Source organism: Oenanthe melanoleuca, chromosome 4 (assembly GCF_029582105.1).
Source record: "Oenanthe melanoleuca isolate GR-GAL-2019-014 chromosome 4, OMel1.0, whole genome shotgun sequence".
In the NCBI taxonomy this organism is placed as follows: Eukaryota; Metazoa; Chordata; class Aves; order Passeriformes; family Muscicapidae; genus Oenanthe; species Oenanthe melanoleuca.
This window is the reverse complement of record NC_079337.1, coordinates 33,691,200-33,709,321: the sequence shown is the minus strand read 5'-3', so window position 1 is coordinate 33,709,321 and position 18,122 is coordinate 33,691,200. Positions and strand designations below refer to the sequence as shown.

At 38.5% G+C, this 18,122-nt stretch overlaps 1 protein-coding gene across 4 annotated transcripts in view; it reads right to left on the bottom strand.

The window, feature by feature from the left end:
- CLCN3 (chloride voltage-gated channel 3) overlaps positions 1 to 18,122 on the bottom strand; it is a 62,071-nt gene that overhangs the window by 27,701 nt on the left and 16,248 nt on the right. Inside the window, exon 1 of one of the 4 annotated variants that reach the window (XM_056489482.1) lies at positions 8,582 to 8,834. The exons of 2 other annotated variants lie outside the window; for them this stretch is intronic. In XM_056489482.1, coding sequence (XP_056345457.1) covers positions 8,582 to 8,663 — 82 coding nt within the window. In that variant the 5' untranslated portion in view covers positions 8,664 to 8,834. Of the gene's footprint in view, positions 1 to 8,581; positions 8,835 to 18,122 lie in introns of those variants that run through there. One more of the 4 variants, XM_056489484.1, reaches the window with a different exon arrangement.

Here is an 18,122-nt window from a genome sequence, read left to right as displayed (position 1 = left end):
AAAATCGCACTTGATCCCTTCACCTATGCCATTAATGAAGATATTAAATAACACCAGTCCCAATACGGACCCTGAGGGACACCACTTGCCACTTAGCTCCATCAAGACTCTGAGCCATTGACCCTTACCCTCTGGATGTGGGCGTCCATCCATCCAAGCAATTTCTTATCCATCTAATGGCCTGCTCATGAAATCCTTCTCTGTCCAGTTTAGAAAGAAGGATGTTGTGGGGGATCAAGTCAAAGGCTTTACAGAAGTCCAGAAAAACAGTATCAGTAACCCTTCCCTTTTTCACTGATGGCTCTGTCATAGAAGGCCACTGGGTTGAACCTTGATGAAGCTGTGCTGGCTGTCCTGAATCTCAACATGTAACTGCTGTGAACTGCTGCAATCACAGACTGCAAGCTTATAGACAGTAAGCTTCTATACAATAAAAGCAATACGGCAATAAAAACAAAAAAGGAAACTCTTTTGGGGGATTCAGTCACTGTAAGTCTTGAATGAACTACCTTCTAGAAAGGCAGCTCACTTTTGTTATCCTTCCATGCATGTAATTCTAAGCCTTGAGCACAATCCTTTCTCAGCCATCAGCTCTGGTATTGCTGAAGAACTGTTTCAACTGAAGTTTTTAAAAAGAAAAATTGCACAACGTTTAAAGAAAAAACTGTAATAAACATTAAGGTTAGCAGAAAAACACTGTACTTTGGGACACCTGATGAGAATGAAGTACAGGAAAAACAAAAATGCTACACAAATGAAACCAGAATAAGAAAAGTGGATTCCAACACCATAAAAAAGCTTTTTATGTCTGAAGAAGTGAAAGATTTTTTTCTTGGTTTTTTTTTTAATCGTAATGAGAATGTAAAAAATACAATCCAAAATTGCTTGAGGAGATACTATGCCTGACAAAAAATGAACAGTCCTTACCGTACTGCTCTCCTACATTTCTCTTTGAACATGAAGTTATACTCAATGGCAGTTGGGTGCCAACACTGATCCAACCTCCTGCTTTGCCTAGCTAGTTTCTCCTGATGTAACCCCTAGGAAAAAAAATTACAGAACTAACATTTTGCTATACTCACAGAATCTGCTTTATATATCAGGATTCCTGCATTCCTTCCTGCCTTTTGTCCCTCATTAAGGCAAGGAATATTTCTTCTTTCATATTTTATATTTTATAGATTTGCCTCATACAAGCAGTATTCAATCCTGAATGATATTGGAACTATGATAAACATGACAGAAAGCTGATTTATTTAGATTACACACAGCAATCTTGAGGCCATGCACAGTATTTTTAAAGGTTGACTCACCTCCTGCAGCAGCATCCCATACTGCTTTGTCTTTTTGCAACTCGGGAGATTTCTTTCAAATTTGAAAATAACCTTGGAACACATGCAGCTGATGAAAGGTGTGAGGTTTTTTTTTAAAAAAACCTGTTAAGTTCATAGCCAATTTATTTCACACAAGAAACGAGTTTTACAGCATACATGCTGCTCCTGATTCATGCATAACTGTTCAACAATCCTCCCCAACTCTTTCCTTGTAGGCTGTGTTCCTTCTTTTCTCATAAAAATAATGAGAAGAGAAACATCAAGATTTAAGACAAATGTTACATCCTGGGTAGCCAAATGATGCACAACAGATTTTTATGAGGTAATCCACCAAGTGATTATCTGAACAATTACCCAGAATCACCTAGAGAACAAATTCTCACAGCTACACCCTTGCAAGAGAATAAAGTACAGAACTGAGACAAGAACAGGCTTCTCAAGAGGGTGGCTATCATAGTCAACAAGGGACTATGATCTTATAAAACTTAAGACCCGTTCTATATGCTACACAGCATGATATCCATCTTCTGAATGCACATCACAAAATATACAATTGTCTCAAACTGAGCATATATTACCTTACTCCATTTTAAGAAATGAGACATACCTCTTGGGACATAATTATACAGTAAGACTGGGCTGATCTAATTGACTGCTGGAACACAAAGAGTAGATCTTGTCCCCCTATTTCTCCCTGCCATTCTTGGTCACACACTGCCACTCTCACCCTTGGATCAGCTCTTGATCTGACTGCACAGTAAACCAAGCCAACATGCTAATCCAACTAAGCAGACAAAACTAACAACAGAAAAATCTACCATTATATGGGACTGGAATCAAGTTTCTGTGCTGTTGAAGAAGAAACAGAGCCAGCACAAGGGCAAAAACTGAAAGAATAGATGGGGAGCAACAAGTTCACCCTCTTCCACAGCAAACTGTCAGACTAGTTATCCTGAAATACATAAATGCACCCTTGGGGTCTTGTCAGATTTTAATTATAACTTTCTGCTGGAAACAACTCAAAACTATAAATATTAATATCCGGACACTACAGAGTAACATCTATTTCACAGAGCTCAAAACTCCCAAAGGTTTAGAAACATTCCAGAACTGTGAAAACAATAACAGATGAACAATGTCGATGCTGTATTCAGTGGCAGAGCAATAACAGGACCTAATTTCTCAAAGGTATTTCTCTACAAGCTATGTAATTGCTGACTCTTACAGTAAGAATAGCTGCTGCTGCTCACCCATCCCTTTTTCTAAACAATGCACAAGTACACAGCATTCGCCTCAGCCGCTGTGCTTACAGCTGTGCAACGTGTCTCCTTTGGGCTACTCCTAGCAGTATAAAAGGAGGGGAAAAAAAATAAATGCACCTCTGGGAGTGAAAATGAAGCTAGTCAGATTACAGTAAAGGCTGCAATAAGCTCCTCCTGACACGACCATCCAATCTGCTGAGTGTTAAAATCAGCAGGGGCTATAGCTTTCCGGAGGCCAGATTCTAATCCAAGGCTTTGCTTCACCCGTATGTCCTTGGGTATTAGGTGGCAAGGGGAGTGGAGGCAGGGAAGCACCGTGTGTGCAACGCACACTGTAAGGATCCCTTAGGCTTGTAACAAAGAAGATTTGTATACACAAGGTACGTGTTAGTGCCTCAGCTTCTTTCTGTCTCCATATTCAGACCACAAAACATGGGGCTTTCAATAAAAAAAGACAAGAAACAATCATCAGTTTATTTAAATTTGTCTGTAACCACTTAAAAAGAGTCATTAAGAACTACTTCCTTTTCCTGGCTAGAAGCAATTTTAAAATTTCAGAATCAGAAGCACAGCACACATTGTCAGTGTAATTCACTACTGCTGTTGATTAACAATGTTAAAGTCTTTGTAATGAAGTAATACATTCCACTTTGTGTGCGACTATGTATTTTCAGCATGTCTCTTCAGTTAGCTCTTCTAACTGCATAAAGGCTTTCAAACAGAAACTGGTCTCTGCATTACAATCAAAATGCATATAAAATTGACACAATTATATATACACAAACTGAAAAAAATCAGCTGGGAAAAATCTGATAAATGGGAAACAGGAAGACATGGAACAAGTTTTGAAGAACAAGGATAAGCTGTACTATTTACCAAAGTACTGTGTGATAATAGCCTCCATTTCATCTGCCCCCAAATAGATCTGGGTTTAAAAATAACCTTTTAAAAAGCAGCAGTCAAATCAAAGCTCAATAGTAGCACCTCTGAGTTAAACCAAGACTTTTGAAGGTTTGTGTCCACCACAAATGAACACAGGGAAAACAAAAACAAAAACAATAAAACCCTGAGCTTTGCTTTTCACCTTAGGTGAAACAAACACATATTTTTCTATGATGCAGCACCAAAAAAAAAAGGATTTATTGTTATAGATTTAGTTTCTTGTAGTCATAAAGGCAGATAGACTATGTTTATTTAATTATATCTATGATGAATAGGGAAGCTTCAGAAAGTGAAAAATTATTGAGATCCTCCCACAACTAAATTTACAACTTACATGTAAGGTGAATAATGAGGAAGGAGATGAGAAAAACAGAACGTATAAAAATATATAAAGTTAGATAAAGCAAACATTACAAAAGGGAAATTATCTATGATCTAACAATGACAAAGGCCATAAAAGTCAGAACACCAGAAATTTAGATAATTAGATTTCTAAGTGCTGCAGCTGCAGGTACATAAGAGCAACTTACTTATATGTTGTTTTAGAGGGCAAAGACAGGATGCAGCAAAAATAATAATTCTCTTAATATGATTATCCCAATCAGATCACATTCAAACCCAATGAGGGCATAATCTTGGTCCGTTCATTAGCTTTCTAATATCTCAAATAAAACTACATAAAAATTATTTCCAAAATTGAGAAACATGCTTCATACAGAACCTTACAGCACATGCAGACAGATAACCTGTAACTATTTAAATGAACTGAAGTTAAATCTGATGGTACTTAATGTTAATCACCAAAGTCAAATATGCTAAATTCATAATTGAAAATCCTTATCCCTCTTTTATACAAGGAACCATAACACAAAGCACAGCAGAAATACAGTGCCATAATCATATTGAGTTTCTCCATGTTATGTTTCTTCTCAAAGTACTTAATGTTAGAGAATGATCGTAATCTTGATCACATTTTCTGTTGTAAACATATAATTAATCTAGAAAAATATTTTTTTTAACTCTCCCTCTGCAACCAATAAAATTTCAGGGTCAAGTTCTAGCTCTGAGTGTGTGTACACAACTTTCATACCCATTTATTTCAAAGGTCACACTGGTATTGACTTTTGATTTATTATTAATTCTTAAACATAAGAGGCCCTTAAGCAGAAATGCAGCCTAATATACAAAAGTATAAATTTTATCACTTAAGATCTGAACTGGCTCAGTATGCACCTGACCCAAAGTCTTCCTAAGACATTATTAAATATTCTCTGCCCCACAGTTCACAGTAAAAGGTGAGGCTCCAGGTGGCTGAGAGGCTTCCCCTATGTTACTATTAGTATTGTCTAAGCAAGAGAAGTTGCACCTTCAGGGCTGGTGATTGGTACACAATAAATGAAATTGTGACTTATTTTGCCTCCCAGAAAAATTATGTTTACTAAAACTAAGTCATCAGTAAATTTGGCATGTTCTTTATATACACAATTTTCACATCTCCTGGCTATTGACTCAGAGATTATTAGTGAAACAAAATTTCATTAATTTTGCTTGAGGACTTCCAATTTCTTAAATCTAAGACATGTTTATGTACATGCATAAATAAAATAACTGGGAGACAACAAAGCTTATGCTTACTAAAGATCAAGTCTTGCTTGATCTGTTAGCCTGGCCACTATACATTCTATTGCTCAGATTTCAAATTTTTAAAGTGGGGTAAAATGAATGCTTATTTAAGAATAATAAAAAGAGGGGCAGAGGTAAGAGAATCAGAGTGTGAGCATGTATGTGAGTGGATGGAAGACAAGCAAGATACTGATCATTCTGAACTTTCAAAAGGGTCAAGGTAGTAAAAATTACACAAAATAATTCCGAGGGCAACATAAGTAATTTATTTACACAACATATTTTGTAGTATATTATTTGTTATATGAAAAATTCTTACAAAAATATACATTCTAGTTACTTGGGATATATGCAATCCTAAATCAGAACTTTTAAACCCTGAGAAGTAGTATTTTTATCTCTTATTTAGTAGAGAAGAGAGCAGAAGTAAACTGTGCTCCTGAATTTTTATTTGTGTGTCAGGGAGGAAAAGTAGGTCTGGAACAATGCATTTAGCACCACATAAAAAGAAGTCGTAGAACAGCACAAGTCAAAGGAATTCCTGGAAAGAAGTAATCAATAATATCTGTTTAGCTTTTTTTTTTTTTTTTTGGCAAGAGATAGTAGTAGTAATCAAAATAAAAGATAAACACAATTAAAAAAATACATATTTTTAAATCTTTCCATTTGATGTTTCATAGCATACTTGCACGGGAAAAAAATTCTTAATGTAAGCTAACGGATGAGGCCTTTAATAATAATGTATTATAATACTTTGTATTTCATCTCACTGAACATTAGTGAAGGCCATTAATTAAACCTCAAAGACCCCTGCTGATTTAAACAGTCATTTCATAATTGCTGAGGTGCAGCTACTTTGGGTGAGCCACTGCAGTCAATTAGTGCAACAAATGCTATGATGTTACAAAGCAATTTTGCATTACATGAACATTACTCTGCAGGACATACAAGTTGTCAGTATGTGAATAGGGGAAAAAATTCACCACTCTTTGACAATTAAGTCTGCTTTCTTGGAATATCTTTACCCATGTTCCCTGAACTTGTTATCACAATGCTGTGAAATCTACATGAGAAGATGATAAAAATCTTGGTAGTACACAAAGTAATATAAAGAATTTACCTTCTATTTCTGGTTTTGTCTGCTAGCATTTTTAGCTTTACTTCAATAGCTGAATCACAGTAACAGATTACTGTGACATCATAAACCAGCAGGACAAACTCACAAATTTTGTTTACATCTATTGGAACAAACTGATCTGGAGTCGTCATCTTATGACACATATTGTTGTGGTTTGATAAACACTTGAAAAATTCAGAATTGCAAGAGATTACAGTGACACTACTCAGGTTTTGTTGTTGGTTGTCCAGGGCTTTTTCAATCTAAACTCACTAGAGCAAGCCCAAGAAGCACCTGTAACGTTTGTTTTGAAATACAGTATTAGAAGCACAAGTCCTAATAGAATTCAATGAAACTGCAAAAAAGACAAGTCATAACTGGGAATTGTCTTGCTGGCCCCCAGCAGTGTCACCACAATGGAGCCACCTAGCTGAATCCTCCACAGTTTTCATTACAGTATTTGCAAACATTATGTTTAACAGCAATACTCCAGTATGCCAGACACCACTTTGCACTGCAAATATCTACTTTTTGTACTGTAAAAATCAACTAAAACCTGTTAATTTCCAGGAATACACAACTGATCACATTTCAATGTCTAACTGTAACTGCAGAGTCTGAAAGTGTCACGTTAAGACTGTTTTGCAGTTCTCATATTTAAATCTATCTACAAATCTAAACTCACAGAATGGATGAGGTTGGAAGAGATCTCTGGAGATTATCTTGTTCAAACCCCCTACTCAAGCAGGGCCATCTACAGCTGTTTTCCAGAACCATATCCACATGGCTTTTGAACATCTCTGAGGAAGGAAATTTCACAATCTGTCTCTGGATGACCTGTTACAGTGCTCAGTCAACCTCGAAGTAGAAAAGTGTTTCCTGATGCTCAGAGGGCATGTCCCATGTTCAGTCTGTGCCCATTGCCTCTACTCCTGTCACTGGATACCACTGAGAAGTGCCTGTCTACACCTTCTTTGCACCTTTCCTTCAGGTATTTACATTCAGCCTTGATAAGATCTCAAATTCACATTTTGCAAATCTTTTAAGAAAACACCTGCCTCAATTCCTCAAAAGTGATTCCGAAAATCTGACTTAGAGAACCAGCTAGCACTTGCTACAGTGTAAAATTTGCTCATCTGAAACAAATTGTATTGGAACTTGTTGATGTTCTTAAGATATGCTGAAAAACATTCTAAGAATCATAAAAAGGCAACAAATAACTATCTATGTAAACTACTAAAAGACAGATAAAATATCAGATGAAAATAAATTATAAGCTAAATTATTTACAGAAATAAGTATTTGCATGGACATGCAAACCAATAAATTATGTGGAGAGAAAAAAATAATTTTATGTAAATCATCTCTCTATTCTCAGCCTACCTCCTCTCTAATGCTTACGCCAGCAGCTATAAATGTTGATAACTTTCTAATTTTAGACTGCCCAATTTAAACAAAAGTAGGAATTCACTACATTTATTGTTTTAAATACCACATTATGACCATCCAATCCAAACAAGAAAACATACTTATATCCTCAGAATTTCAAGGCATAACTTTTATTCCTACTACAACTTCTCAGGACAAATCTTTTCAGTACACATTCTGCTTCAAATTTGCAGTGAGAAACAAAATGTAGAGTCAAAATAGGATTTTTTTTCCCCTGAACACTGATAACACTTTTCTTTCTAAATCTGCTTCCTTACAAGCAACAGTGTAATGAACCTACTCTGAAGTACCACTTCCTTATGAGTCCACCAATATTTGCTGAGCTGACATACTACCATTGCAGAGCTTACCCTTGGCATATCAAATACGTCAACAACTGGTCAAGTCTTAAACCAGGTACGGAAACTTCAAAGCCAGACAAACACTGCCCCTATTCATGTTAGTGGAAGGCAGGTAAATATCCTATTTAGTAACTCTAGCTAATTTGGTCGTAGTCAAAGACAAACACAGTTGTTGGAGGGACTTTTTTTCTGCACGAGATGGCTTTATTGATTAAAAAAACACACACAAAACCTGAGAGGGAGCGAAAGGCAAGCCTGCCACATATCGAAGATGGAGTCACAGGGCGATGAGATGTGAAGCAGGACTGATCTGCCCGCAGAGAAAACAACCCCTGACAACGCAGGAACCAGCCAGAACTGAATTCCTGAATTCTCCTCCCACAAAAGGCATCGGGCAGGCGAAACAAAGCAGTTCGATAATTAGCAAGCCTTTAGGTCCCTGTTTCAAACGCGGACAGCGGTCCCGCACGTACAGCTATGCAAACAAGTAACCCAAACGCCAATCCGGCATACCTCGTTTATGCAACTCCCGGAGCGGAATGCCGTCTCCTCCCCCTCCATCGTAGGGCAGATACGGATCGGAAGAGACATCCATGGACGTGACGAACACGACGCCCGCCTGCCGGCTCAGGAGGGCCGCGGCATCGCTCACGCAAGGGCGGCCGCGGGGGCCGCTGCCATGTTCGGCCGGGCCCGGCCTGCGCCGCCGCCGTGGCTCTGCAGCGCCGGGCTCTGCGGAGCGGGCTCGGCCCCGCCGCTGATGTCAGCGCGGGGCGGCCCCGCCACCTGCGCCTCCCGCCCGCCACACGGCCGCGGCACGGAGCGGAGCACAGCCCGGCGGGAGAGAGCGGGAAGCGCCCGCCGCAGCCCCCGCAGAGCCGCCCCGCCGGGAGCGGGGTCCCGGCCCCGCCGCAGCCCCCGCAGAGCCGCCCCGCCGGGAGCGGGGTCCCGGCCCCGCCGCAGCCCCCGCAGAGCCGCCCCGCCGGGAGCGGGGTCCCGGCCCCTCGGCCGAACGGCGGGAGGGACGCGCTCGCGAGGTGACCCCGCCAAAGCTGCCACTCTTGTCAACAGGTGAGCGGTGGGGCCCGGCTCAGAAAAACGGGCAAACCTGCCACAAAAGAGCCGCCCATAGTTCCTGCACCTTTCTGGAGCCACGCCTGCTGACGCTTCTAAACACCTATAATCGCATTTTATGAGGAAGGGAAGATTCGTGCATTGCTGGGGGCTGGGGAGAAACCTCCTTCCTAGGCATTTTAATTCCTCTTTTCTAACATCAAAACGATTACCTCCAAGGAACAACAACATAACCTGCCAAAAGCCAACCCATCTGCTCCACAGGATCAGCTCACCCTGCTTTCTTCAACCCCCTACCTCCCATTCACGTAGAGATTTCAGTCCTACAGCAGTGACTGACAGAACTGAACATATGGCCTCAAAAAAATTAAAACAAGAATTTAATTACATATCTAAGTAAAAAGTAGTAGTGTCAAATTTTTTTTTTTTTGGTGATTATTCTGGTATTACAACTGTGTAACATCCATACTCACACTACAAAGCTTGGGGTGGGGGTGGAAGAAAACGTAATAAACACAAGTCCACACTTAGCTCGCATTACTCTACACATTGATAAAATGGACTGAGTCCCTTAAAAGTCACAGGCTCAAAATAGGCAGCAACCCACATGAATGCTAACGAAGGCATTCATGTGATGCATCATCAAGCAGTGGCTGTTACAGCACTGGCAAAGCCCAAGCACTTCCAACAGCAGTATCTAAAGACAGGAAATCTTACACTGGCTACATGCTTCCGTTTGAAGCAGATACTATTACATATTGAATCCATATACTATTTTATGTTTAATGTATGATCTTGTCCTATCTTGCAATTGCTGCTAAGAAAAATTGATAAGAAAGCTATTTTGCATGAGATTTCCATAACTGGTCCAGAGGTAAGGAAATACATATGGAAGGTATACATATTGCAACTTGCTGAAGGGGAAGAAAAGGAAAAACAAAGTTAAATATATTGCATGCCTACTGCACCAAGCTCAGCTTCCATTTCATTCACACAGCAAACAAGGAATTAATTTTATTGTGTATGCCTTTGCACCCCTGTGTTACAGCCAGTAATTTTAGTTTTCAAATGCATTAGTTTCTTACATAATTTTCCATATATGTTCTTAGGGAAATAATTTCTTTTGTAAGCCAATATTACAAGCTGTGTACTGCAAATGATCATTTTACGGCCAGAGTAGGACATAAAGAAATGCTACTTTTACTTCACAAATATAATAAATCTTAAAAATATGTCTCCAATACAAACATCGAGAAAATGCTGGTATCTCTACAGGTGGAAAAACAAGTGAGAAAAGGGGGGGGAAATGAGCATATAGCAAAATATGTTTCAAAACCTTAAGGATTACCTTACTTCCAAGGCAAAGGGAACCCTTGAGCCACAGATACTCAATTCTAAAAAACAGGTCCATTTGCTATCACCTATACAAACAAATGCTTTTTTAAGAGTGGCCTCCCACAACCTTTTAACAAAAAAACCCAGAATCTTAAAAATCTTGCACATCCAAAACTTTCAGAGCCATTATGCATTATCACCATTTATTTTTGTCTGTGAAAGGACAAAGCTAAGCACCTCTTAACATCAAATTATCCACAACACATCTTTCCAGAGAAGTACCAACAGAAATCCCTGCGCATTTTTAACTCCTTACCCCAAAAGAACCTGGAGGTAGTCCGTAATCTTATTGTAAAACTCTAAATAGTCATTTACTGCAGGAAGAAATACAACAGTTTCTGTAACCTGAAGCAAGAATCATTACAGAATGATAAGTGCATTTATTATATGTTGATTATAGATGACAACACTATAAATTCAACTTCATACTTAAAAGAATATGAAATAAAGGACTTGCATTAACAAAGTCTGGCAGATCACCACTAGGAGTTTGATCTGGTTACCAAAAGCCTGGAATGTCTTACAACTGATAATAAAAATCAGCCACAGCAAAGAAATGTCTCACTTGTTGGCCTAAACCTGTTCATTGGACTAAGGCAAATGCAAAATTTCTGCCCAAGACTGAAATCCAGTTTGAGTTGGAAAAGGTGGAGGATATAACTTGTTGGAGAGCATATCTGATCAACTATGGATACTAGGGAAAGTCATAATACGAAGTCTGCAGTGTAAAATAGATTACTTCATATTTGCAACACGAAATTTCAAGAGTACACCCAATATTATTTAAAAAACAGCTCTTCAAAGGTCACTGCTTATAGACCGGCTGCCAAATACAGTCCTTTGTCTACTCTTAAAAAGCAGAGCAGTCATTTTCCCTTCTCAGTTACCAGCAGCTTGTGTTCTCTTTGTTCATACCCATCACCACTGTGTGTACTCCCTTTCCTACAATACAATGAAAGGTGATTTTAGTTTTTGTGTTGTTTTTGTCTTCTTAAGAAATAAAGATACTATGCATACTAACTTGACAAGCAGTCTTTTTTTTAATATCTAAACCCCTATGCAATGTAATCTTTTGAAATTACTCTTTTTCTACCTGATCTGAAAAAGTGCATTGCTTGAACTGTCTGACAACTTTATACTCCAAAGAGTATGTGTGTTGGGTTGATGTGGCCAGAAATGTGTATTCTATCACCATCTGTTGAAGCCGGGTGGGGCAGTGATTTCCTTATCTCCATGGCACATATTATCTGCTAATGGGCCATCTTTAAGACTAGGGGGGACAATCATCTTTCTCTTTTCCACAACCCATCCTCCCTCCAGGAAGATGTCATCTGCTGCTGGGACATTAAGTCCCACTGTATGACTGATAAAAATACATCATCCCATTGGGAGATGCTCCAGCCAGGGGGAGCAGCCAAGCCTTTCCTACCTAGATAAAAACTGAGATTTTGGACAGCAAGATATCTTCTTTCCACTGGATTCCAGAGGAAAGCTGGACCTTTCCATATCATCCCTGGACCTTCAGAGGAAAACTGCACCCTTCTACAGGACCACTGCTTCAGCTGAACCACATCTGCTACTGCAGGAGGATGCAGCTGCTATTTAATGGAACTGCTACCAACACCCTGACTGACAGGGTGTCAGGTTGTATTCTGACTCTGTCAGTGTTTTGGGATTGTTCTTTGTAATACTGTATTTCTATTTTAATTTTCCTAGTAAAGAACTGTTATTCCTAATTCCCATATCTTTGCCTGAGAGCCCCTTAATTTCAAAATTACAGTAATAATTTGGAGAAAGGGGGTTTACATTCTCCATTTTAAAGAGAAGCTTCTGCCTTTATTGGCCGACACCTGTCTTTCAAACCAGGACAGTATGTCAGTTTTTTCTGTTGTGAAGTTCTGCAAATTCCAAAATTATAGTCAGTGAAATAGTGTCTCTAGCTAACTATGTATTTTGGGTATTATGGAGTACAAAATATTATGAACACTTGTAAAGTCTAAAGCAAGTTAAACAATAACCTTATTTAAATGGCTGAGAGCCCCTTCAAATTGCCAGCTTACTACATAGAACAGCTCACATGTAAACAGCAGGTTTGCATAGAAGTTTGTTTTCTAAATTTCATTGCAGTAATTATAGACTAAGGTCTCAATCCCATTAATCCTCCATGCCCAAATAACTTCACACATCTGAGTGCTCCCATTGTTCTCTGCAGGCACAGGCTGTGGTTAACCATAACTTAGATGCACCTGTCTTTGCAGAAGTCCATTGTTCTGAAAATACTGGAATGTACACAGGTGACACACCTTTAAGTCATACTAAGAATGACAGAAGGCCTCTCTCCACACTTTCCCTTTTCCAATTTAGGGAAAGAAAAGAATCATATTCAAGGCAAAGTATCTGACAATATAAGAACAAGTCAGAAGTTATACAAATCAGATATGGAAAATGGAAATATATTTTGAAGGGATAAAAGAAGGCAAATGAAAAGAAGGGGAGTCCCACGGAGGTATAACAGCCTGCTTACCTAAAGCTGGAGGTGAGACCTTAACTCTGAAGCACCTCCCAACATTTCATATTAAAAGGTAACCTAGGTTTAAAGAAGTCAGCCAAGCACTTTGCTACATATAAAATAAACATCCTCTCACTTCTCCCAGTTACTTGGTTTATTTTGGTGACAGACTATGTAGCTTTGTTGCACCAGATAAAATTTTATGAAATTACAAATGTAAGTTTCGGGACACTGAATGATTTCATCAGCATAACAACTGATGCCAAAAACGTGACTGATAATTACAACAGTTAGTGTGACTGATACAAAAGATTTTGGTGACTCTTAACTGACATTTTCTTTCCTATTATTATTTAAAACTAAAGTCTTTTTCAGCAGAGCTAGAAGATAATGCTCTCTTGAAAAATGCAGAGCACTCACCAAAGTAGCTACCATCAACAACCACTCCGAAAAGAATTTAATTCATACATTCCTTCTCTTGAAGAGTGGGCATGAAAGCATCCATTTAAAACAGAGTGCCTAAAGTATATATAAAATCTCAAAACTCTCTGTGCCTCATCATCACTCTTCCTTCCAGCTTTACTCTCTTACCTTTCCTCCCAATTTCTTCTTTCATGAACCCTTTTCCCAAACCATGCAGCCAAATTAAGCCCAGGTCTAACCTCTCTACCAGTTTGACTTCTCTTAATGTCTCAGTTTACTATCTTGCAGCGCCTTCAGCCTGACTTTGTTAATTCTGCATAAAATCATACAACTTTTTCATTTGGGTGACATAGAGCCTGCTGTGAGAATATGGAAGATGAAAAAAGAACAAGCACCATCCCCTCTGTTTTGATTCTCAGACATGGTCCAGGATTATACATCAAAGATGCAATCACAGAAAATGGGGAGGAAGGGAAGAGAGAGGAAAAAAAGTAGTTATACATAGTTTCAAATTGATACACAGTAAAAAAACAAGGATATCATCAAAAGCCTCAATAAAGCAGACAGATAACAACAGGAAAAATTTTAGACCAAATATAATATAAAAGTAGAAAAAACCAAATTTATCACATATTCTGTTGAGTAGTTTAAGGCAGATGGGGTTTAAGCAACACAGAAGTAAGAAAAACCCATAAGAAAGTGCACAGCAGTAATACACAGTAAGATTTTTTTAATGTTTCCATTTTATTATACAGAAAAATATAGCTTCTTAATCACAGTTTCTTTTTTCATAATCGCTTGTTTACCACAAATTTGTTACTTAATTTTGCTCACAATCATTTCACCCACCACAGAACACTTTAGTTCAGGCTCTCATCTACTAAACTCACTTTTTACTGGCCAACCACAGGTTTTTGTATTATACTCCTACAGTTTTGTATAACTTCCAATGCTGCTTTTATTCACTGTCCAGACACAGAAGGTGGTAACTGAAGTCAAACCCAACTAGCAAACAGAATGCAGCAGAACAGGTCATATAGCCACAAGCATGTTGTGTAATCAATTCTGAGACTGACTTCACCTCAGGGAAGTTGAACCTTCACTGCCAATCAGGGAAACAGCAGCAAAGGTTTCCCACTGCCATGCAAAACTTCAGGGCAGAAGAAAAAATAGACTTAAAAAGGGGGAAATAATAAAATCATTTTAGCATTAACACCTAAGACCAAAAATAAACTGAAGGGGGGAAAAAAGTTTGGTCCCTAAAGACTTTGACATATTGGCCCAAAACACTGAAAGCAAGACTTGTCTCAGTGTTCTTTCCACTTCTTTCTGGGCCTGCCTGTAACATTACTTAACGTGTAACCCAATGAGACTGGAAGAAAACAGTTGACATCAACAGACTACATATGTCACACCAGGTGTGAGAGGTGTGTGTTAGTCTTTTTAGTCTTTGGGGTTTTGTTTTGTTTGGGTGATTGTTTTTATTGTTTTGTTTTTTGTTTTTGTTGCTTTTGGGTTTTTTGGGTGGTTTTTTTGTTGGTTGGTTTTGATTTGCTTTTTGATGGTCTGTTGGGTTTTTTTAATTGATCAGTTTTACACTGACATTACTTCTCTATATTAATCACGTGAGGAGGACTTGGAAGAAAAGCAAGCTGTTTTTCTGCAAACAAGTTGCTTTCTCTGATTTTCCAAAAGTCTCTTTACTTTCTATATTTTTTCTATTTTTTTCTACTTTTTCTGTATTTTGTTTACAGGATAGGCTTTTACTAAGAAAAGAAGTACTGCTGCATTTTCACCTCTGCATATGTGTTCTCTTCTCACACTCCAGTTTGCTTAAGCTGTAGTTACAGTGCACCAACAGGAAGGTTTGGCATCCTTCCCTGAAGATAATTCTCCCCTTTCTCAGACTAGCCAAAATTCTGCTGTGGAGATTGTTCTATTTATCCTCATACCTAAATGCATACAAGGATAGAGGTCTTATTGGCTCCATTGCCCTTATTCTGTTTTAGGGTTATTTACTGTTGGCCACTATTTCCAACTTGGTGTTTAAAGTATATTGCAGGGGATAAAATTCTAGCACCAAGGCGTACTCCTCCCTAGATTGAGCACTGTCCTGGTTCTGGCCTGGCCAGCGGGAGAGGCATGACCAAGACATTATGTTATTCCATACTACCTCACATCATTGCTGGGGCAGGAAATGGGACTCCTAATTTCCAGGAAGGGTATTCCTTTCCAGTTGGGAAAACATGGCTGCAGTAGGGCTTGGTCAGGTCAGGCTCTGAGGTGAGAATTTTTGCATGTGAATCATTCTCTGTTTTTGTTTGCAGTTGTTATTACTGTTGTTGCTGTTACTGTTCCTTTTCTTATCTCATTGCTGTTTCCATTAAATTGTTCTTATCTCAAGTTGTGATTTTTGCCTTTTGCTCCCCCAATTCTCCTCTCCATCCATTTACAGGGGTGGCAGGAATGGGGGGGGAAGGTGGAGCAAGCAACATGGTTTGGAACATCTCAGTGGAGAACTAAATTGGGGAGTACCACTCCTAAACCACAACAGCCATTTATATATATGTTAAGCTTACTTTCTATCTTTGAGAATATTACATCTTCTTCATAAATAGATAAGTGTTGTGAACATAGTGCCAACAGCAATTCTGTATGTTGTTAATACATAATACTACATTATGCCAGGTATATTTGAAGTCCATTAAATTATGGGCTCAGTACTTAGTAGTGATCAGACTAAACTTTCTCCATTTCTAGGACATGCCCATTCTCCAAATGCTGTGTGAAGTTCTGACCCCTTCCTTAAATTAAAGGTTTTAGAAGGGCTCAGAAAGGGGCAGTGAATATCTAAAGGACGGGATAGCTACAAGGTCAAATCAAGCAAAAAAAAAAAAAAAAAAAAAAAAAGCTATGAACCTGAAAAAGACATAACTGAGGAGAAGAAAATATAAGTAGCAATGGAAATAAAATTTTCACCACCTGTTCTGGTAACAGTGACAGCACCATGTAATTTATGTGTTAATCCTTGTTAATTTCTACATGCGTATGGCCACTGCATGATAGGCTTATCAGGGTATGTGTATTTGGCACAACAATCAAGTCATCCTAGTTTCAGGTCACCCTGTCCTAGTTTCATACCAAACCTTTTCCTACCAACAGCAGTTTCACTTCAATAAGCTAATAATACCCCTTCAAACTTTCTGTATCAGCAGAAATATTTTCTGCAGTTATGACTGTAGATGAAAATTAAAAAACACAAAAGAGAGGCTTAAGTGTTTATGCCATCCAAGGGTAAGTGACAAGGAAATCCACGTGTCAGTCCATGCTAACACATGGGCCAGTGTTAACCTAAGTAAGACTCTGGCACTTGCATCTGTTCTCAGTAGTATTTATATCTGGATTTAGGTTCAAAATAAAGAAAATAAGGTGGTACTTTACATAAGATGTAGCTAAGCTATGAGAGCTTGCAAGGGATGGTTTGGGTGCTAAAGAATTGCTTTTGTGAGAAAAGCTCAGTTCAAGAAAAATATGCTAATAAGGACTAAAATTAAAACCCACCACTCAGATGAGAGATGCCATCAGCTAAACAAAACTAGTGTACAAGTACTGTGGTACCTATCTCTTACTCTGTTCTTACTCTTCCTTAAGCACTGACTTTTAACCCCCGTCAGATTCAGGATGCTGATCTAGGTAGATTTGTGGTTTGACTCAGTACAGCTGTCCTCATCTTTCAGGGACATCATGATATCCTCTTTCAGAATAATCCAAGCAGATGAAAAACTTGCACTTTAAAATGCTGGCAAGCAAGAATATTCTCAAAGACAGAAAATAAGAGTACAGCCTGACATCAATTTGGTTAAAATCCTATCTGCCTTCTTTGGCTGACTTGAGAGAACAAATCAAAACTAAAATAAATAAATGAAATATTATTAAATCTGTAAAAATATTTTGTCTGTTTAGTTTCTAAAGATTTTGTAGACATTTTACACTGAATTATTTTATTTTACATTTCAGACTCATCTTTCTCAATGTATGCCATCACACTTCCTTTGTTTTCCTTCCTTCATTTTACACTATTCACACCATTTGTCTGAGAGAAGGACATACACATTCTAACACTACACCAAGCTGTCAGGTTGGGAAAGGTTGGGAACAACTTCCTCAGCAGCATCTGTTGACAAAACCAATGTGCTTTAAACACTTCAAGAGAGCTGCAGAAGGATGCCAACCAAATTATATAACATCAGAAGGATGGAAAGAATGGATTATAAGTAATTCATCTTCTTCCAGAGCATCAGGCTCACGTGCAAAATAAAACTTTGGCAGGAAGGAATGGTGATACCATTCAAGGTCTGTTAGTAGGGTTGACAAACAAGCCCTCAAAGAGCTGACCATGGTATTTATGAGAAGCTGAAATGATGATTGTTTGTTTTCAACCATTTAAGAGAATAAGAAACTACTTGGTTACTAAAACCCTACATACACACTGCCGTAATTTCCATCCCTCAGGAAGCCTAATGCCACACCAATCCATTTATAATCTGAAGGCTTAAACTAACACTATAACACCATTACAGGCTGTTCAACTAAAACAATATCAAGTGAACTTACATTTTGGACAATAACTACTATAAAAAAACCCAACCAAAC